This window comes from Microcebus murinus, chromosome 2 (genome assembly GCF_040939455.1).
Source record: "Microcebus murinus isolate Inina chromosome 2, M.murinus_Inina_mat1.0, whole genome shotgun sequence".
NCBI classification, from domain to species: Eukaryota; Metazoa; Chordata; class Mammalia; order Primates; family Cheirogaleidae; genus Microcebus; species Microcebus murinus.
In genome coordinates, this window is record NC_134105.1 from 17,131,830 (window position 1) to 17,153,997 (window position 22,168).

Here is a 22,168-nt window from a genome sequence, read left to right on the forward strand (position 1 = left end):
GTTGATGACAGATCTGAGGTTCCAACCCAGCTGGCCTAGATCCAAAGTCTATGCTCTGAAGTCTGGACACAGCTTCCCCAGCTGACATAGTGTCCTGCTTAAGGCTCAAGGACCTCAGAGGGGGGTTCGGAGAAGGGCAAAGGGCACAGGGAAGCAGCCTTATAAGGACCAGGAATTATTGAGAATAAGGGGTTCCCGCCTTCCATCATGCCTGGACAGAGTGTGCCTCCTAAGTGAGCGTGCATTTCATTGACAAAGGCTTAACTCAGGAGTGTGTGTGCCAGCTGTGGTGTTTCAGACCGCACGTGCCAGCTGGCTCCAGGGAGGCGCTGAGACAGTGCAGTGCAGGGGTGAGGAGGGCAGTCTTGAGTCTAGGCTGCCTGGGCTGGAATCCTGATCCAGCCACTTCCTGGCTGTGTGATCTTGGACAAATTACTTAACCACTCTGTGCCTCAGTGCCTTCATCTATAAGGCGGGGGCAATGCGTCTGGAGCTGTTGTGGGGGCCAAGGGAGTTGATGTAAGTCAAGTGCAACAAGGGGGTTTTGACGTTGCTATTATCCTCTGGGGAGAGTCCTCTTGGACCGCTCAAAATATAGTATTAAAATATTGTGCCTTTTAGGGTTCCTTTTATTTTTGTTTTTGTTCTAATAACCATTTACCAAGTTCTTAGTATGTGAAGAAAACAAAGGAGGGCAGAGTTGAATAAAATAGGCCACTGGGACTCAGGCAGACCCGAATGAGGCCAAGGGAGAGTACCCTGTCCTGAGAGGCAGGCCTGGGCACCGCCTGTCAGCCCTGCCCTGGCCGGGACTGGTCAGGAAGGAGCCCACTGTTCAAATGGGCAAAGCCAGTCTCAGCAGCGGCACAGCTAGGAGGGCCCAGTGGTCAGGGCTGGGGCAGGGGAGTCACTCAGGCTGCGGATGCCCCATCTTGTCTTCCTGGATTGAGTGGAGAACAAACAGGTCCCTGGGGACAGGAGAAGGGAACAGCCCTTAGACGCCTTCTGCTCCAGACTGCCATGGTGCAGAGGCTGAAGGCTAGTGTGACCTTAAGTCAAGGCAGCAGAAATGCCAGACCAGGGCCACCACTGTCAGAATTCCCCCAGAGTGCCCTTTGCCACTTCCAGGTGGATACCAGGGCTTATTGAATCCACATGGGGATTACCTCTAAACTTTTAAAAAGGAAAAATGTGGACAGTCCCCACTGCACAGGGCCAGTGCGGAGCTGGCTGGACTGTTTTTCATGTATGACCACTCTGCAGAGTGTGGGAAGGGTTACAGATGTTTAGAAGCTGAAGCCATCTCTACCACTGAGCTGTGTGGCCCTAGGCAAGTGCTTTACCCTCTCTGAGCCTCCTTTTCCTGACCTGTATACCAGTAGGCCCCTAACTAGGAGAGTTAAACAAAATAATATTTGTGGAGTGGCTGGCAAAGTGCCTGGCACAGCGCCTGGCTCATGGAGCCATGTGCAACAGCCATGCCCAGAGGTTTAGCAGGGGCTCAGAGGGGAGGCTGGAGTGGCCTGGAGAGGTCCCCAACGTGTGTAAGATGAGGATTTACCATCTTCCAGGCAGGACAGAGATTCAGAGTTGGATAAAACAAAAACATAACTTTTAAGGAAAAATTTAATCTAATTCCTCCTATTGAGTGCTAATGCCTTTTTAAAAAGTGTATAGCTAGGCCGGGCGTAGTGGCTCACACCTGTAATCCTAGAACTCTGGGAGGCCAAGGCAGGTGGATTGCTCAAGGTCAGGAGTTCAAAACCAGCCTGAGCAAGACCCTGATTCTACTAAAAATAGAAAGAAATTGGCTAACTAAAAATATATAGAAAAAATAAGCCAGGTATGGTGGTGCATGCCTGTTGTCCCAGCTACTCAGGAGGCTGAGTCGGGAGGATTGCTTAAGCCCAGGAGTTTGAGGTTGCTGTGAGCTAAGCTGACGCCACAGCACTCACTCTAGCCCGGGCAACAGAGTAAGACTCTGTCTCAAAAAAAAAAAGGAGGGGGGTATACTTGACGCATAGCTATTACCCAGGTTAACATAGAGAACATTTTCTGCACCTCATAAGCTTATTTTGTGCCCCTTCCTAATCAAGATCCACCTCCTTGCCCAAGTAACCGCTACTCTGGCTTCTGGCGCTGTGGGTTAGTTTTGCTGATTCTTAGCCTCTCATGTGAATGCATCCACACAGATCACAGGTGATCTAAGGAAAGCAAAGGCCTGGCTATTTCTTTACCACCAGCATTGTGGACTAAGAGTCCTTCCTTTTCAAGTGGCTGTCTCTCTGGGTGTGACATTTTTATTTCTTTTTGTCTAATCTCTTTTTCTTAATTTTTCTATGAACGCATATTGTAACTTTACAAAATCATAATTGATAATTTTAAAAACATGCAGGGAGACTTGGATCCCTTGTGATATCACAGAGTAGGACTGACTGATAAAGTACAAGATGCCCAGTGAAATTTGAGTTTTAGGTAAATAATGAATAATCTTTTAGTGTAAGGATGTCCTAAATATTGCATGGGATTGGTGCTAGAGAGAGAAGGGGCTATCCCAGATCTTCTAGACCTGTGCCCTCGAGCTCCATGCCCTCAAGGACCCAAAAGCAATCCAGCCAGCATCCCGGTACCTGAGGAGTGTGATGACCACCTTCCCAGTGGAGACGTTTTCCAGGAAGCCATCCACCAGAAGTGCCCACTGCACCCCGAGCACCAGCAGGAAGAGGCTGAAGGCCACACCGCTCCAGCTGTATCTCCGCAAAGATGAGGCCAGGAAGCTCATGCCAAGGGCCGCCATGACGGTGACGTCCTGGAAGCCTGCCCAGGGAGGAGAGGGCGAGAAGGAAAAGGGGGAAGCAGACAAGGCGGAGGGTGGTGAGTTCTACAGATGGCAGCTGACACGAACATTTGTGATCATTTACAAGTGCTTGGGCAAGTTACTTCTCCTCTTTGAGCCTCCATTTTCTCATCTAAATAAGGAGGATAATGCCGAGGTAAGGATTAGAGGAGCTAAGGCTGCTTAAGCGCTTAAGGCAGGGCCTGGCCCCTGGTGAGTGCTCAGAAAATGTAGCAATTATTGCTATTATTAAACATAATGATATGAACACGTGCAGAGCATCACGACCTGTGCTTGGCACGTAGTTGACACTCAGTGTATAAGGTAATTGCTGCTGTTATTAGGATCAGGTCCAACCCCCTGGTCAGGCACGTGGCAAAATAAGGCCACAGCAGCTGAGTGACTTGGCGCAGGTCGCACAGGAAAGAGGGGGCAGGGGCAGGCCCAGTGCTTCTGTTGGTGAGAACCAAATTATCTTTGCAGAAAACCTCTCTCTCCCTTTGCCACCTGCGGTGGGCTAGCAGAAAACACCAAGCGGCCCTCACCTTTCCTGGCCTCAGATCCTGAGCAGGGGCTGCTGTGTCAGGCGAGCGGGAGAGACGCAAGCGACGGCAGGGAGAGGTCCAGCAAAGGGGAAAGGTGAGCACTTTAATTCCAATTTTGAAAAATGGTTAACAGCTTGGTCTCCAGAAATAGACAAACCTGGGTTCAACTCAGGGCTCTGGCACTTTCTAGCTGTGTTGTCTTGATCTAGTTATTTGACGTCTCTGAGTTTTAATACCAGCCTACACTTACTGTTTGCCATGTGCCAACCCTGTTTTAATCACTTTACATAGATTATCTTGTTTCGTTCTCTCAACCGTCCTTTGAGGTGGGTACTGTCAGAATCACCATTTGACAGATATGAAAACCAAGGCACAGAGGCCTTAAGTAACTTCCCAGGTGGTAGAGCCAATATTTAAATCTCAGCAGTCTGTTGGACTCTGGGCCTTTGACTATCTGCCTTCTTCATGTCCTCATCTGTTACATGGGAGAAATAATCAAACCTCTTCCATCAGGTTGCCAGGATCAAATGGTATAATGCAAGTGATTGCTCAGAATAGTAAAGGCTATTTTCTCAATAAACACCAACTATTTGTACACAGGTGTAAATGCCTGGAGAGAGATCTATAAAGATCTTTTTTTTTTGTCCCCATAGATATTATGTCTGAGTTTGGGAGATTTTTACTTTCTCTTATTTTTATTGTTTAAATTTCCTGCAATCAGTGTGTAGACAATAAACAATTTTTTAAAAAAGGGAAAAAAGCATGGGCTTCGAGTTCAGACAGCTCCGTCTGATCCCAGCTTTATCATGTGCTATTAGGTTAAACCTTATTAGATCGCCAAGAGTTGACTATGTTGACCTTATAAAAATGATAATTTATATGCTTCAACCGCATGGCCCTGTGGCTTTGTACACTGCTTACTTTCCTCATGAGCAATTATACCTAGCTCAGAGGGAGCCAGGAAATCTGAAGCAAATAATGTTTTGTTCAATGTTTGCTACAGTACCTGGCACACGGAGAACATTCAACAAACGGTGGCAATTCATCATCATTATGATAATCACAGCAATAAGGACTCACCTGCCACTGGTCTCCAGCCCTGATTTGGATAACAATGAGGAAGCTCTGATTATCAGAACTCTCTGAAGACTCAGAAAGCCCCTCGGATTTACAGAGTCCATTTAAATTCACTTCCACTGAAAAATACGCATACCTAGGGTCTGGCACATAGGACTTGGGTGGGTATGGATATTCCCAAATCAATCTGACAACATCAGGATACAGGAGGCCCCCAAGGACCTCAATATGACTTGGGCATTTGGGGAGTGGGAGAGAAGTGGGCATTAGGGAGGATTCAACTCTCTGCACCTCCTCTGACATGGGGGGAGGGAGGTGCAGGGAATGCTTTCGTCTCCTGCTGGAATCTTCTTAGGAGTGGGGGTGGGGTGGGGTGGTGAGGGCACATTTTGTACGGGGGTTCCTCCTTGGGATCATTCAAATTCCTTCAGGAGCCAAGGAGGAAATTTGTGTATGAAGGTGCACATTTGGGAGCAGTGAGGCCTGTGGCCAATTGGAGGCTGCATGGCCCACTGGAGATATTCAAATTCAACCTTTTATTAAACACTGTTAAACAAAAATGCATCTGCCATTTTGCAGCAACGCTATACGCACCGGGTCCAGACTTAGTGAAGATTCCATGAGTAGAGAGATCCCTCCATTTCCCTCCCATTTTATAGAAGGGGACCAGAGAGAGCCTGGGACTTTCTCAAGGCCACACAGCACACCAGCAGCAGAGCTCAGCTCTGAACTCCTGGAGCAGTGCCCTTCCACCTGCTAGGCTGTCCCTAGTTCTTTTTCTCCTCACCTTGCTAAAGGACTTTAGGCAAGTCTCTTGCCCTCTTTGGGCCTCAATTTCCCTATCTGTAACACATAGGAGTTGGACTAGATACTCTCTAAGTCCCTGACAGCTCTGGAATATTCCAAGGAGGGGGCCGGCAGGAGAGTGGGGAGAGGAGAGTCACTAGGTTAAGGGCAGAGGTAGGTCCCTAAAATTAGAAAGTCAGAGGATCCTGGGTGGGGGACTTTATCAGACACCCCTGCTGCCCCAATTCTGGGCATAAGAGCTGAGGGCCTTGTTCCCCAAGGCCACATGCCATCCCTAAGGAAGGAATTGTGTTTCAGCCAACAAGATGGAATTAGGGCAGCTGTTTCCAAGAGCTGTTGACAGAGCCTGTGCGCCCCAGACCGGTCAGGAAATAACATTTGGTTTCAGGCCTCCTCTCCCCAAGCTCCTGCCTCCTTACACTTTCTTTCCCGGCCTCCTGGGGCTCTGGGCTCATATCTACTCCTCTTGCATCTCACTACCTGGGCCCTGCCCCAGGGCTGGGTCCCTGCTCAGAGCAGCCCCACTGTGGCAGTCTTCACCTCTCAGAGCCTGGTCCACACCCCCATCAGCCACGGGTTGGATAAGCTGATGGGCGCTAAGGTGTTCAGGGGTGATAAGGAGGTGCTACAGGGGCCCCCACTGACTGGGCCAGGAAGGGAATTTTACAGCCTAAAGCAGACCTTCAGGAAAAGCTTATGAAAGCCCCATGACTTGGAGAAAGAAAGTCTAACCTGGGAGTCCAGCTGGAGAGATGAGGCAATAATTACCATCACTGTAATGGCAGGCACCTAGAGGGTGCCCTCCACATACCGGGCACTGTTTCAAGTGCCTTACAGCCCACAGCGACCTCGTGCAGTAGGTACTATTGATTGTCCCCATCGTAGGGATGAGGAAAGGTAGCCACAGAGAGGTGCTATTAATATAACTGGCCCAAGTCACCTGGCTAGTAAATGGGGACAGGATTTGAAGCCCAACTATCTGGGTTTAACCACTGTACCATCCTGCCTCTCCATGTAGCACATGCAGTGTAATGGTGAAGAGTGTGGGGCTCTGAATCAGGTGGGCAGGATTCAGAGCCTCGCTTCACCTCTGTGTCCCAGCTTCCTCATCTCTAAAATGGACATGAAACAAGGGCACCTGCTCAGTGATTGCTGTGGGCGTTGAGCTTGTTGGCTCATGCAAATAACTTTGCCCAGCACTGGGTGCATAGTGAGTGATGGTAGCTATCACCCCATGACTGCCACTTATTAGCTGTTTGACTTTAGGCAAAAATGTTCCGTCTTCAGGCCCGTTGCAAAGAGTCCACTTGCAAAGAGTTCGTTTAGATAATAGCAGTTTGGCCTTTTGAGTCCATCTCCATGGGCAGCTGCCTCCTCCAGCCTGGTGCTCCTGTGATTCTGGATCTGTGCTGCCTCCACTCTTGCCCCTCCCTCTGGCCTGCAGAAACTTCAGCACTAACATCTCTGATGCCAGACCCAGCTTTTGTCCCCCAGGCTCCAGGCTTGACCTCCACACCGTGCTCCCCACTGCTGACTGGGAAGACCTTGGTGCCATCCATGGAGCCCCATGCTGCCACCTCCTCCCTCACAGCCTCTAGTCCCACCCACTCTCATCCCCACAGCAGCCTGGGAAAATTAAAAAAGATTTTCCCAAAGGGGAAGCCCAGGGCTGAGATGCGGAAGGTGCCAGCGTTTGGGGTATTTACATGTCACTGGGAACATCCCTCTTGTCTTCTAGGAGCCCTTCTCCCTGCCTCTGAAGAATATGTGGCTGGTGGAGGGCCACTGAGTGGTATCCACAGCACAAGGCCCAGGATGGTCCCCCAATTTGGCAGCCCTAGTTTACCTCTTTGTGGCAGTAGATTGTTACAGTAATGGCCCCTAATGAACTACCAACTGCCCAACATGTGAATGAGGCCACCTGAAGCCATCCTGCCCCAATCAAACCTCCAGGCTATAGATGAGTAACCCTAGGTGAAACCAACAGAAGAACTGCCTAGCTGAGCCCAGCCCAATTGCTGAATGAACCATAGAATCATGATCATGAGTAAATAAAAAGGTTGCTATTTTAAGCTACTAAGTTTGGGGTGATTGTTATGCAGCAATAGATAACTGATGCACTCTGCTTCCCCTAAGCAAAATATCTCTCAGGCTGCTCAACTCTAAGTCCAGAATGAACATATCATTGTTCACTTACCCCACAACCTGTTCCTACCCTTGTGCCTCTCATCTCTGGACCTGGTGCCTCTACATGCCACATCATACATCTGCAGCCATCCTCTGCTCCTCCCTCTTTGCACCAAGTGCAGCTAAATATCTCTGGAATCCAACTCCTTGCTTCCTCTCCACTGCTCTGGCCCATTTGGCTTCATCATAGATCATCCAGACTAGTGTTCATTAGAGCAAGGAATACATGCCTCAGATGACACCCAAGACAATCAGCAGGGGTGGCTGGAAGAAAATGTTAGCACTTCTAGTTTTATTTATTTTTAATCTAAAAAATAAAAAAGTTTACTAATAATAAAAGCTAACACTTTTTTCATCAGTCTTTATGTGTGTTAATTTTTTAATCCTTTTAGTAACTTAATGAAAAAGTTCTATCACCAACTAATAGAGGTGGTATAATTTCCCAAGGTCTCACAGCTAATAAGATGCTGAGGCAAGATTTGAATCAGTCTAGCACCAGGGGTTCTCAAACTTTCATTTGCATTGAAATCACCTAGAGGGCTTTTTAAAACACAGTTTGTTAGGCTGGGCGTGTGGCTAAGCCTGTAATCTCTAGCACCCTGGGAGGCTGAGGCAGGAGGATTGCTCAAGGTCAGGAGTTCAAAACCAGCCTGAGCAAGAGCGAGACCCTCGTCTCTATTAAAACTAGAAATAAATTAATTGGCAAACTAATATATATATAGAAGAAATGAGCCAGGCATGGTGGCACATGCCTGTAGTCCCAGCTTCTTGGGAGGCTGAGGCAGAAGGATCACTTGAGCCCAGGAGTTTGAGGTTGCTGTGAGCTAGGCTGATGCCATGGCACTCACTCTAGCCTGGGCAACAAAGTGAGACTCTGTCTCAAAAAAAAAAAAAAACAACAAAAAACACAGATTGCTGGGCCCCACCCCCAGAGTTTCTGGTCACTATGTCTAGGCTGGGACCTGAGAATATGCATTTTAATACATTCCCAGAAGGTGCTGAATCAGCTGTCCTGGGGACCACACTTTGAGAATCACTGATCTAGGCTATTTTACCTCCAAAGGAACTCGTTGAAGTTTGCAACTCTGCCAATATTTAATATTCAGATTAACCCTCACTTGCTCAGGATATCAGATAGCCTCAAGTCTCCTTCCTTTGAAAGGTGTCTCTTGTAGTTTGGATGTTTGGCCCCTCCAAATCTCACATTAAAATTTGATCCCCAATGTAGGAGGAGAGGATTAATAGGAGGTGTTGGGGTCCTGGGGATCAGATCCCACATGAATAGCTTAATGCTCTTCCTGGTGGGGGATGGTGAGTGAGTTCCCCACTCTATTAGTTCCTGAAAGAGCTGGTTATTAAAAAGAGCCTGGCACCTCCTCTTTCCCTTTCTTGCTTCCTCTCTCGCCATGTGATCTCTGCACACTCTGGCTCCCCTTTGCATTCCACCATGAGTGGCAGCAGCCTGAAGTCCTCACCAGATGCCCAATCTTCAAGCCAGTAGAAATGGGAGTCAAATAAAACTTTTTTTTCATTATAAATTATCCAGCCTCAAATATTAAATTATAGCAACACAAAATAAACTAAGATAGCATCCTTAGGAAATACTGGGCAATTGGGAAGGATTTGATATGTGTTTCTCTATATTTGTCATGTTGCAACTAATAACAGGGTTTTTTAAAAATTTTAACTGTTATACAAAATTTTAAGCATCGACAAAAGCAGAAAGAACAGCAAAGTGACCCCACGCGTACCCATCTCCAAGTTTTGATAATTTTCACATGAATCTAGTCTTGTTTTCATTATCCTTCTCCACTTTTTCTCTTTTTGTTTTCTGGCATAAAGCAAACTGGATATCATACCATTTCAATATGCTTCTCTAAAAGATAGGGTCTTAAAAAAAACTATCAGCTTTTATCACATCTAACAAAATTAATAATTTCTGTATATCATATGATATTCATGTTATATTCAGAGATTTCCTGATTGTCTCAAAAATGTCTTTTTAGAATTGGCAGGTTTGAATAATCAATTCAAGTTTGCATGGACTGGATTAGATTAAGAGTATTGACAGATTACATTACCTAGGTTTAACTCAACTAACCTTCACGAAATGGCTTAAAAGACTCTTGCAAAAAAGCACAGATTGGAGGCAAAACAATAATGGCAGCCAAGAGAAAAAAAAGGAAAGAGCAGGCCGGGCGTGGTGGCTCACACCTGTAATCCTAGCTCTCTGGGAGGCCAAGGTGGGCGGATTGCTCAAGGTCAGGAGTTCAAAACCAGCCTGAGCAAGAGCGAGACCCCATCTCTACTTTAAATAGAAAGAAATTAATTGGCCAACTGATATGTATATAAAAAATTAGCCGGGCATGGTGGCGCATGCCTGTAGTCCCAGCTACTCGGGAGGCTGAGGCAGAAGGATCGCTGGAGCCCAGGAGTGTGAGGTTGCTGTGAGCCAGGCTGACGCCACGGCACTCACTCTAGCCTGGACAACAAAGCGAGACTCTGTCTCAAAAAAAAAAAAAAAAAAAGAAAGAGCAGAGTGATACTTCTCCTTGTGCAAGTTCTTTGTAAATCACATTCGAGGATAAAAAAAAGCCAATCTAATCAGATTTGACAAGTCACCCAAGACAACATGAAATTATCAAGAACACTCTGAGGAGTAGATTTGTGTCTACTATTGTCAATGGTAACAGTGGACTTTGCCTGGAGATTGACACCATTATGATTAGTGACTTGAAAATATTATACAATTCATTTTAGTCTCTTTTGAATTTTGTGTATGTATGATAATGTACAAAATATATTAATGCAGTAGTACTTCAGTGTATAAATGGGGTGCATGTTCAAAAAATGGTGCGTGCACAATCAGAAATTTGAAGCCAGAGGTCAATACTACACTACAACCTCCACACTGGTCTCATTCCTCAAGTCATGCTCCTTTCCGCCATCCCCTTGACCAGCCCTGGCACGGCTTTCCCCATAACCCAAACCCAAACTTGTCACACTCCCTCTTCCCCTCAAGTCAGCAGAATGAAGGCCAAACTCCTTACTCAACCAGCAGGTCCACCACACCCTGCCTCCCTCTTCAGCCTCCAGGAACAGAGCAACGTTCAGCCTCAGTGAACATCGTTACTCCAGTGCATGCTCCCACAGTGGCTCCCACTCTGGACGGCCATCTTCCTTCCCACTGGTAACTCCTACTGAGCCCCCAAAACCTGATTTGGCAGTCACCTCCCTCCAGAACCCTTCCCCGACACCATCGTCTCCCCTGCCTGGGGCGAGGGCTCTCCAGGGACATTTCATACCTATGGTAGCAGCACAGTGCAAGGGTGAAGAACACAGACGCTGGAGCCAACTTACACTATGCACAGCAGCTCCTACAGCCACTAGTTATAAGATGAATGACTCAACTCCATTGTGAAAGGGGGCCATGATGCAGAATGGCTAAGCACGTGGAAACTATAAGTAGGATGCCTAAGTTTACGTCTGCAGTGCTTTTGCTGGCCAAGAGACGTTGGACAAATCATTCAATGTCCCTGTGCCTAGTTTCCTCATATGAAAAACAGACATTATAATAGTACCCACCTCATAGCGCTGTTGTAAGGCATTTAGGATCGTGCCTGGTACATAGTAAGTGGATAATAAATAGCAGCTCTAATCATCACGTGTCTGGATCCAACATTGGATATAATAAATGATTGAATGAATGAATGAATTGGATTGGATTGAAAAGAATTAAAGTAAATTGAACTGAACTAAAATCTCACTTGTCTGGTGCTGAAAGCCCGTCTCTGGGCCAGCCCCTTAAGTGGTGTGGCCACTTCCCTCCCGAGTCATCTGTCCTACTTGCCACTGCCACGGCCCCAGGATGCCTTCCCTTTGCTTCCAGCTAACTCGTCAGTTAATGTCACCTAGGAACAAGCAAGCCCTCACCAGGCTCAAGCTTCAACTCTGTCTCAGGGACCTCCCTCAAGGAGGCCCATCCATTATCATAAACAATGTATCAGCCCACAGAGATGCTTGAAATTCATCTTAATTTTTTTTAAAAAAAGCAAAGTCACACCACGGTGGACATCTGTCTTGTTTACAGTTGTCTCATCACAGTCTGGGAATATTTTTAGCTGAATATAAAATACCCACCATCCTCCCCTCCCTTGCGGCTGTGCCTTCTGGCTCTGGAGTTACAGACAGCACGCAGACCGCCCAGCCCTAAGTGAGAAGGCTGGGGTGTGGGCTTGGGGGAGGGAAGCAACAGGCTAAAGTTTCCAAAAAAAAAAAAGGTGGGATAGAAATGAGCAAGAAAGACCCCCAAAAAAGGAAATAAAAGACAAAAACCCAACACATGAAACTCCTTGCCACTAAAGAGGGAAAAGTAGAGGAAGCAGAGAGACAAAGAACTATGAAGACCATTTGGAATAGGGAATTCAGGGAATGCTGAAAAGGATGCCTCTAACTCTGCTTTGACAAATCAAGGAAGGCTTCATGGAAGAGGTGATGCCCAGGCTGCTCCTAAAGGAGAGCCTGCATTGTTGGCTGGGTCTTGGCGCGATCTGTGGAAGAAGATCGGGGAATCCCTTTGCTTGGGGATTTTGTGGAAAGGAACATCTGTGCCCTTGGAGAGCCACAGTCCTCCCCCAGCCCTGGCCCTGCTAGTTGCCTTTGTGACCACTTTTCCAGTACTCTCACCTCGATAGGTCTCCATGAGTGTCTTCTGATTCTTCGAGGACGTGTCATAGGAGGTGTAAAAAAAGAAGACGAGAATGAAAGCTGCCTCCAGCGCTAAGGCCCACCAGGGCAGGCAGACCCGGAGAGACGGTGGGTACTTGGAGCCCATCCTGTGGCTGCCTCAGTGCAGGGGTTCTACTAACACCAGGCCTCACCCCTCTCCCGACACCTACCCAAGGGAGCGATAGGGGAAACGCCTGCCAGAGGCCTTATCTCAGACCGCAGGGCTGGCCCTGCTGGCCTATCTGTGCAGTTAGGGAACAGGGGGAGTAGGATGGGGAGGGGCAAGACATGCACATATTCCAACATTCATTCATTCATTCAACAAGCAGTTGCTGCGTTTGTGCTACAAGTTTCTATTGTGCTCAGTATTAAAAAGGGTATTCTATTCCCTCGACACCCACACACAATCCTTCTTTACTCATTCCTTCAGCTCATCTTCCCCATATCCTTGTAAGAAAAGCAGGGAATGGATCAACACTCTATGAATGGGGAAACTGGGGCTCAGAGAAGGCTTTCTTTGTAAAACTTTACCATGTGACAGAGAGGGCACCCAGTGAGCTCTTAACAATGTACTGAATGAGAATGAAGGAAGGAAGGAAAGGAAAACAAAGAAGGATATCCTGGGGAGGATACAGACAGGACCCACACAGAACGGACTCCTCAGAGTTATACAGTCGAAATTACTTATATCTGAATTTGTACTTAAACCTACTTATTTCTAAGCATTTTAAGGGTAGGTGGGGGAAGATGGGGGAAGAGAAAGAAGGCTTGGATTTGGCTCTAGTAAGAACCTGGAGGGGCCCCGATCCAGCCCCAGGCTGCAGTTGCTCCTGCCTCTGGTCACCTCCTCACACAGCAGCCCAGGACTCTGCCCGGAGCATGAGCACTGCAGTGCATCTGAGGAAGGCCACCAGCCTCAGCATCCCCATCCCACAGTGGGGGACTGTCCCCTGGCATGGGATTTAGGGTCTGGGATCTACTTCTGACCCTGCAGCCAACTTTCCCTGTGGCCCCAATCCATGTGCCTAGAAGAAGGTCTGGGACATAAGTGTCAAGGAAGGGAGGGAGGAAGGAAGGAAGGGACAAAAGCAGAAGGAAAGAAGTAAGGAAGGAATTGAAGTTCCCTTATCTTCTATACTGGCCCCAACCATTGGCCACTGAGTGTAAACTGAATGTGTGAGGCCCCAAAGAATAGAGCCAGGCTAGGAATTGCAGGGAGACAGAAAGTGGATATTTTATTGACCATTACAGCTGTCCAGTGAAATACTGTGAGGTGGTGAGCACCCTGTCACTAGAGTAATGCGAGCGGAAGCTAATGGTTACTTGTTAGAGATGTCTTAGAAACAATTCACATGTGGATCACAGGAGATTTAAATCACCCAGTAGAATCTTGTCATTTTGATTTTAGATGAAGAAAACAAGACCCAGAGAGGTCATGGCTAACGTCATACCCAATGTCAGACAGTCAGTTGGCACCAGTCACTCCTTGCTCAGTGCAGTTTTATTTACAGAAGGAAAAAAATTGAGAGTAACCTAAATGTCCAATAGCAGGGGATTTGTCAAGTAAACCACAGGACATGCAACTTGCCACTGAAAGGATGGTTCTGGACATATGCAGAAAAAACCAGAGGAAAATGCTTTTACAGTTTACCAAAAGTTGCACAGAGTATATGCCATTTAGTGAAAAGGCAAGTTACATAACAGTGTGTATAATATGTTCCCACTCTTATAAAATAATAACAATAAGTTAGCACAGACATAGAACAAAGTTGGTTGCAAACCACTAACACATCTGTTGCTTTTACTTTATACATTTTCAGAGCTAGCATATATCAAGCACTTATTGCTAGGCACTAAGTAAGCACTTTACATGTATGTACTTAGTTAATGACACCGTGTGGGGGTAGTATTAGCCTTATATTATCAATTAGTAAACCAAGGCACAGAAAGTTTAAGTGACTTGCCCAAGTCACAGAGCTAGTAAGTAATGGAGCTGGGATTTAAACCCAGACAGTCTGACTTCAGCAGGGTGTTTTACCACTTAACTCTAGCCCAGATTACTTCTAAGTTTCCTTCCAATTCTAAAAGTCTAGGGAAGTAGGATTCTAAACCCTCTGCCAATAGCAAATCAGGGAGAGGGTCCCCTGACCTCCAGATGCCAGATGTCTCCATTCCCCTCATGGTCACCTCTGGTTCTGATTTCAGGGCTCTTTCCGGCAGTCAGTAGTTCTTATAAACTGGTTTCCATAAAGAGTAACTCCCTGTACAGGGGGATGAATGGATGTGACCCCACGGGCCAGAGCCCAGCACTGGCTCTGTAAAGCAGGTAGCCAACTGCACCCACCTGCCCAAGGGCACCGGTGATGTCAGCAAGATGAACCCTAAAGACTTCCAGGCAATGCCAACCCCTGTGCCTGGAGGTTGTGTGTACCAGCTGGCAAACTCAGTGTGGGTGGCAGCTGGTTCCACAGCACCCCAAGCCCCTGCATGTCCTGATTCTGCCCCAGTGAGGAAGCAGCAGGGACTGACTGCTTGACAAGACGGCCAAGCTCCTCGCTAAACAGAAAGGCTTTGGAGGTGTCCCCGCAGTTGGCCTCTCCCAGCAGATCTGTCAAAAGCGGAGTTTTTGCTCTTCCCCTCTGACTCTTGCAAAAGGCCCCTGTTTTCCAACTACAGTTATAGATATTCTGTCTCCACAAAAAGCACAGGGGATCTTGGGTAGATATGCCCAAAACAGAATACAGCAAAGTGTTAAATATTGAATGTAGCTGGCAGGTGTACGGCTTTTCACTGTACAATTCTTCCAACTTGTTTTTTGTAGATGTTTGAAAATTTTCATAATAAAATGTTGGGAAAGAAGCACTCTCTGCACCTGCTATTCTCTCTGCCTGAAACACTCCTCCTACCAGAGTTAGGATTGTCGATTTATGATTTTTCCACTTTACAATGGTGCCAAAGTGACAGAGTTTCAGTAGAAACCATACTTCAAGTACTTACACAACCATTCTGTTTTCCACTATATAGTACAGTATTCAATAAATTGCATGATATATTCAACACTTTATTATAAAACAGGCTTTGTTTTACATGATTTTGCCCAATTATAGGCTAATATAAGTGTTCTGAGCACATTTAAGGCAGGCTAGGCTAACCCACAATGCTTGGTAGGGTAGGGGTATTAAGTGCATTTTCGACTTAACGATATTTTCAACTTATGATGTGTTTATCGGGACGCAGCCCCATCCCAAGCTGAGGAGCATCTGTACCTGCTGCTCCTGCCTCACCTCCCCAGATCTTTACTCCACTGTCCCCTTTTCAGGGAAGTTTTCCCTGACTGCCCTAGTTAAAAAGGCTGGATCAACCCCCATTCCCCTCCCTTTAACATGTGTTTCTTGTGCCCCCAGCTTTCAGTTTTCTTCATAGCACTAACTACTACAGAATAGATACTGGCACAGTATTTTTTTACTTGTGTATTTGTTTATTGTTTGTCTTCCCCTATAAGAATCTCAGCAAGATGAGAATAGGGACTTTTGACTGCTTCGGTCACTGTTGTATCCTCAGCACTAGGCGCTCGGTCCATAGTAGGTGCTCAATAAATATTTGTTGAACTAGCAGCTATGATTTCTGGCATGCCGAACACTGGACCAACCCTTTTGCATACATTATTGCATTTCATCTTCCCCTCAACCCTGTGAATACAGGCATTATTACACCTGCTTTACAGATGAGCAAGCTGTTGCTCAGCGAGGTGATGTTGAGTAGCCAAAGTCACACAGCCAATAAATGGCAGAGCTGGGACCCAACCCAGATCTACCTGACATCACGGCTTGTGCTGTCAACTACTTTGCAATTCTGCCTCCCAAGTTACTAAATCACCCACAGTCTCAATTTCCTTATGAGTCAAATAAGGTGATGTGCTCTGTTTTCCTCATAGGGTTATTACAAATGTGAAAATATGTCAACATGCCTGGCAACCTGAGTTAGAGAAATGAAGGTGGGCAGGTGGTACTATGACCACAGCATTCTGGTCCAAGCAGTCAGGCTTCCTCCAGGTGTGGGAAGTCAAGGCGGAGAGCCCACAGCTTTCAGGAGTAATCATGCCTTTTTGTAAAAACAGGACTCTATGAGAATACTTGTCACATCCTCTTCACCTGAGTCAAGCTCAGACACGGGCAGTGACCAACCAATGAGGTAGGAAGTTGGAAGCACGTCCACACCAAAGATGTGATCTTGCTCTGGGCATGCCTAGCTAAAGTGTGGCTAAGTCAATCATTCATTCATTTAACACACATAAGCTCTGGGGTCAGGCAACCTGGGTTCGATCCTGGCTCTGCAATTTATTAGCTATGTGTCCTTCGGTAAGACAGTCTCTCTGCGCCTGTTTCCTTATCTGTAAAGTGAAGAAAATCAGAATGTCCATCTCATAGGGCTGTTGTGAAGATTAAATGAGGTTGGGCATAAAGTGTCAGATGTGTAGAAAACATTCCATCAATGTTTGCATTTATTATTATCACAAAAGCTTGGCATGTTTACTATAGAAACTTTGAAAATACACAGATGCAGAAGGCTAACATAAAGCACCCATGATTTCAACATCTCCAAAAACCACCACTACGTTTTGTGCGTATATACTTTCAAATGTTTTTCTATTCACATGGATTTACACCTTGTTTTTTTTTTTTTTCCCTACAAAAATGGGATTATACAGCTCATACCGTTTGGTAACTTGCTTTTTTCATGAATATCATGAGCAGTTTCCAAGCCAGAAAAATCTTTCTATAACACTGTAGCATGTTGGCTAGGAGCCCAGGCTCTGGCAGCAGACTGCTTGGGTTTGAATCCCAGTTCTGTCACTTACTATGTGACCTTAGGCAGGTGACTTGGCACCCCACTGTGCCATAATTTCCTCATGTGTAATATGATTCCAGTAATAATCTCTACTTCATAGGATTGAGGATTAAAACAATATATAGGGTACTTGGAGCAGTGACTGCAATAGAAAGTGCTGTGTGTAATCATTCTCCATGATACACTGACTTCTATGGTAAGGGTGGGTGATAATTTATTTGTTTGACTAGCCCTCTTCCAAAAGTCCCTGTTCTAAACATTATAGTGAACAGCCTCCATTAACATGGTTCTCTGGGGGACACAGGCACATGTGTAGGAGGTGGCCATCCCAAGGTCTGGACTTTTCTATGACTCCTCTAGGCCAGGAACAAAGCTCAAGGCCGCTGGGCCAGCCTGCCCTGCCTGGTAAGCTTGAAGGGACTGAACCTGTTGAAGATGGGAATGCTATTTCCTTCTTTGTGAAACAAGGTGTCATGATTTCCCGTCCAGGGCTGTCCTGAGCTCAGCTGAAGCCTAAGTGCAAATCCTCCCATCAGAAAGTCCCAGGAGTAGGAACAGGCCTAAATCCCTGTCACGGTCTTGGTCTTTTTAATGCGATCAAATTATTTTCCTTCAAATAGCCACTGCTGCTGTCCTCTGTTTCCTGATTGGTGGGAAGATGTGTGGTGCTGGGATCTCTGGCAGGAGGCCTGCCTCACGCAGCCCAGTTCTGTGCTCTCAGAATCCCAAAGGGCCATTTCATGGCTCAGAAGGGGAAGGCTGGCACTTGGCTAGAGCCCAAAGGGCTTGAACTAGGGTGGGCCCAGGACAAAAAGGGCTGGGTCTGGAGGAGTGAAAGAGAAGAGGATGGAGAAGGCAGTCCTACCCTGGCCTGCCCTTGGGTTGAGTTTTCTCATCTGTAAAATGGGACTAGCATGACTTGCTTCTAAACAGAGGGCTTGATGGACAGTAGAGCCTTGGAGGGGTGTGGGGGGGTAGGTGCTGGGAGGGCACTTGGTGGGCACAATGTGCGTTGCTCCAGTGACAGATGCACTGGAGGTTCTGACTTCACCACAGTGCAATGTATCAATGTAGCAAAACTGCACTTGTACCTATGCATTTATACAAATAAAACTAATTAAATAAAAATTTAAAAGAAGAAAAAAAATCATACAATGTCTGCTCTCAGACAACAATGGAATTAGATTAGAAATCAATAACAGACATCGAGCTGGAAAATCCCAAAATATTTGGTGATTAAATGTTTCTAAATAACACATAGGTAAAAGAAGGAATCTCAAGAGAAACTTAAAAATATTTTTAACTAAATGAAAATGAAAGTAAAGCATGAGATAAATTTAAAAAACTAAACACAAGGCTAGAAGCACCTCCAGAGGGGATCTTGGCACAGGGAGGGCAGGTGACTCAATGAAGGACACCAGTGAGTTGCCATCTGAATTAGGACTGGAACCCAGACCTCCAGACCCTCAAGATTGCTTCTCAGGCCTGAGATTCTCTCTGCCACTCCTCTGCTTCCACATAGCCCTAGAGCCTAACAGTAACTCTCAGCCATACCCTCTCTTGCTCCCAGCTGCTCCACATTTCCACCATAGCATAGGATGTCCTGGTCAGGAACCTACTTGATGGCAGGCTAGTCAGGGAGCTCCAAAAAGCTGGCACATGTCCCTAGTACTTCCCTCATCTTTTCTCTGGATTACTCACCTGTCCATCCCCCAGAGTGCCATGGCACTGTCCTAGACAACAGGGACACAGCAGGGAGAGGAAAAGATCACAGATATGGCCCTCATTTTATGGAGTTGAGTATCTTCATCTCTGGCCCAGGTAATGTGAAGCCTTGCAGTCACGAAGACGAGGGATGTTCGGGTCTAGGGTCCCCATAAAGTCAGGAGCCAGGACCTTACCAGGTGCCTGTCCTCCCTAATGCCTTCAAGCCTCCAGCCATATTGATTTGGCTCCTGCCTGTATCTTCCACCATCTGAAGGTATTTTATGCTGCTCGAAGCAAAGCATTCTATTCATATCATTTCTCAATGACGGGCAGGCCTTGGTGAAACTCTGAGCTCATAGACTTTGTTATCCTTGGCTACCTAGTACGACTTTATCAACATGCTGGAGTAGAGGAGAAGGATAAAACATAAGAATACTGTTAACGGCAGTTATTGCATGCCTGGCTCTGAAACCTCATTATCCTCCAAGCCTTAAAACAAACCTGAGTGGAAATAGAGGCTCTGAGAGATTCAGTAACTTGTCTAAGCTAGTAAGTGGCCAAGCTGGAATTTCAACCCTGGTTTGAAAAAGCAGGTACTCTTGCCATTTTTCTAAACTGCATCTCTACAGGGTATGGATCTGATGCCCAAAAAGCTTTTCATCTAGGTGGATAAATGTCACCCAAGAAACCACACATGAGAAGCACAAGGCGATGCTGTGTGTTAGAGCAAAGGCAGGAAGAAGACAAGGTTGCAGTGGGTTTCAGGACAGTGAAAAGATAAGATTTGCCTGCCTGATAAGGCCTGGAAAAGAAGGGTGGGTTCCCATTGTGAACAGCTCTGGATGACTTACTAAGGAGAATATGTTTTCTCTTGCGGGCATTGGGGGATCTTCAAAGGCTTATGAGCAATTAAGAGAGCAGAGATTGAGGACAATGCATTCGGTGTAAACAAATTTCTCCTTTGAGTGGATGTTGATTAAGGCAGGGGTCCCCAACCTATGGTGAGTTGTATAATTATTTCATTATATATTACAATGTAATAATAATAGAAATAAAGTGCACAATAAATGTAATGCACCTGAATCATCCTGAAACCATTTCCCCTCTCCCCATGGTCCGTGGAAAAACAGTCTCCCATGAAAATGGTCCCTGATGCCAAAAAGGTTGGAGACCACTGGATTAAGGGCAAACAGAGCTCTAACAGCACCAGGACAAAACAAAATGGCATCTACTTCTTGGGAAATTTTAAAAATATGCTGGAAGACTGCCCCATTTTTGAGGGGTTAATCTGGCAAAGGCACTTGGTAACACATTCTGCAACCATCAGAAATATTTACAAAGTCCGCAAATGACATGTAAAAAATGCTTATATCAATTAAAGAACAGGATACAAAATTGAATATCTAGTATGACCACTATTTTAGATAATAATAATAGCAATAATAATATCATCCACGGGGGAAAACTAGGAAAAAAGGAAATACAATAAAATGCTAACAGTGTTTGTGTTTAGGTGATGAGACCCATGGGTGCTTTTTCCCTTTCTGGCTACTTTTCTACATTTTCCTAGTTTTCTCTGATATACATTCTCTTTTTCTATTAAAAAAAATATTTGCTGCCTTTTCTAATTGTTATTTTGCCATACCTACGTGGCAGGGGAGTTACGAATAAGCGAGCAAATAGACGCAAATTACCCAGCACTGGGCTTGGCGCAAAATCAGCGCTCAATGAGCGTCAGGTGAGAAGGGTCGCTGGCCGGGCGGCCCCGCCTCCGAAGAGCCCGGACTCAGCCGAGCGGCCTTCCGCCCGGGCCCCGGGGCAGGCACGCCCCAAAAGCCGAAGATTGGCGGCAGCGGCCTCCCGGGTCCCGCGGACTCAACCCAGCCTGTAGACGTGGAGCCCGGGCCGCGCCGCCCCACACACCCACCCCCCGCAGCCTCGCGCGACGTCGCGCGCACCCACGGCCCCGCCCTGTGACGTAACCCGGGGCGGGGTCGCTGCGGCCGAGTCCCGCGCCTGTTCCGATTGGCGGCAGCGCTGTCACCACGTCGCGGGAAGCTGGCAGGGTGTGTGTGTGTGTGTATGTGTGTGTGAGGGGTTTGCTTTGTCATTCGCACCCCCGTCGCGCGCTGACGCGGCCGGCCGGGCCGAGCGCTCCCGCGTCCGCAGAAGGACCCCAGCGCTGCTCCTGGACGCTCCCTTACATAATGACGCGGCTGAGGGGAGCACATGTCAGCGCCGAAACCCCACATGCCGCAAAGCCGGGCCTCCGATGTCATACATTGCTAGACGGGAGCCTACAATGCCATACAGCACGGTATGCTCCAGTATGTATTATAATACAATGAAACGCAATTCAATAATAGTGAAGCATACCTTCGCAACAAGGCATAATATAGGATGTTATATTTATAGGGCCTATTTATAAGCCTCTATTTAAATCTTTTCTGATAGGCCCAGGCACGGACCCAGACACCATAATGATTGGCGCATTCTTCTGTCCTTCAAAGAGGCGGGTTCTAGAGTCCGTTTTGCCTCAGCGGGCCCTGGGATTGGCCGGCTTCGGCGTAGCGGCGCCTTCGATTGGTCCCACGGGCCGTCCGTCGGAGCCGAGGAGGCGGGGCAGGCGGCTCTGGTGCTGGGCGGGCGGGCCCCGGAATTGTCATTTCTTTGTTTCCGAAGGCGGAGGAGGCTCTGAGCCCCCCCTCCCGTGCCACCCCCTCCCCCCGGGTGCTGGCTCCATGTCTGTGTGATCGGCCCCAGGGGTAGAGTCCAGGCCCGACGCGGGGCGGGCCGGCGGCGGCGGCGGCTGAGGTGAGAGACGGCGGCGGCGCGGGCACTCGGCCCCCCAGCGGGAGGATGAAGCGGCGGAACGCCGACTGCAGTAAGCTCCGCCGCCCCCTAAAGCGGAACCGGATCACCGAGGGCATCTATGGCAGGTGAGCGGCGGCGCCCCCGCTCCGCCGGGCGCGGGCCCGGCGGTCCCCGGCCGGCTTCGGAGGGGCCCGGCCCCGTTATGTAACCCCGACTAGGCCGCGCGCCCGCGCCGTGGGCTCTCCTGAGGAGCGCTGCCTGGGGAGCCGCTGGCCGGCCCGCCGGGGGTCCGCCCCGGGGGCGCGGGGCGTGGCGAGGGCCGGCCGGGCCGAGCGGGGAGGGCGCGGCGGGCGCGGGCTGAGGGAGCCGCGGCGCCGCCGTTGGGAGCGTCCGGGCACGCCGGGGGGAGGGGCGGCGAGCCCCCTCCCTACTCGGCGTTCTCCGGCCCCCCAGCCAGTCCCGCTGGGCCGGGAGGGCGGCTCTCTGGACCCCCGACTGACCGCCGCTGGTCCCCGAGCGCCGCTCTGGTCTGGGAGTTTGCCGGCCTGACCTGGGAGGCTCTTGGACCATATGCAAGGGGGATGGGGGGCTGACAAAGTTGGGAGCAGACGGTGGCCCC

The 22,168-nt window shown here is 47.9% G+C and overlaps 2 protein-coding genes across 4 annotated transcripts in view; one reads left to right on the top strand and one right to left on the bottom strand.

The window, feature by feature from the left end:
- The window catches only part of LOC105863531 (RH-like protein), a 37,169-nt gene extending 24,816 nt beyond the window's left edge, over positions 1-12,353 (bottom strand). For 2 of the 3 annotated variants that reach the window (XM_075995284.1, XM_012750735.3), the window contains exons 1-2: positions 12,139-12,353; positions 2,631-2,817 (exon numbers count right to left, since the gene is read on the bottom strand). In XM_075995284.1, the coding sequence (XP_075851399.1) occupies positions 2,631-2,817; positions 12,139-12,286 (335 nt within the window). In that variant the 5' untranslated portion in view covers positions 12,287-12,353. The remainder of the gene's footprint in view (positions 1-2,630; positions 2,818-12,138) is intronic. The other variant, XM_012750734.3, reaches the window with a different exon arrangement.
- Positions 12,354-21,115: 8,762 nt separating this feature from the next.
- MACO1 (macoilin 1) overlaps positions 21,116-22,168 on the top strand; it is a 60,405-nt gene continuing 59,352 nt past the window's right edge. Inside the window, exon 1 of the mRNA XM_012750698.3 lies at positions 21,116-21,674. Within this exon, the coding sequence (XP_012606152.1) occupies positions 21,595-21,674 (80 nt within the window). The 5' untranslated portion in view covers positions 21,116-21,594. The remainder of the gene's footprint in view (positions 21,675-22,168) is intronic.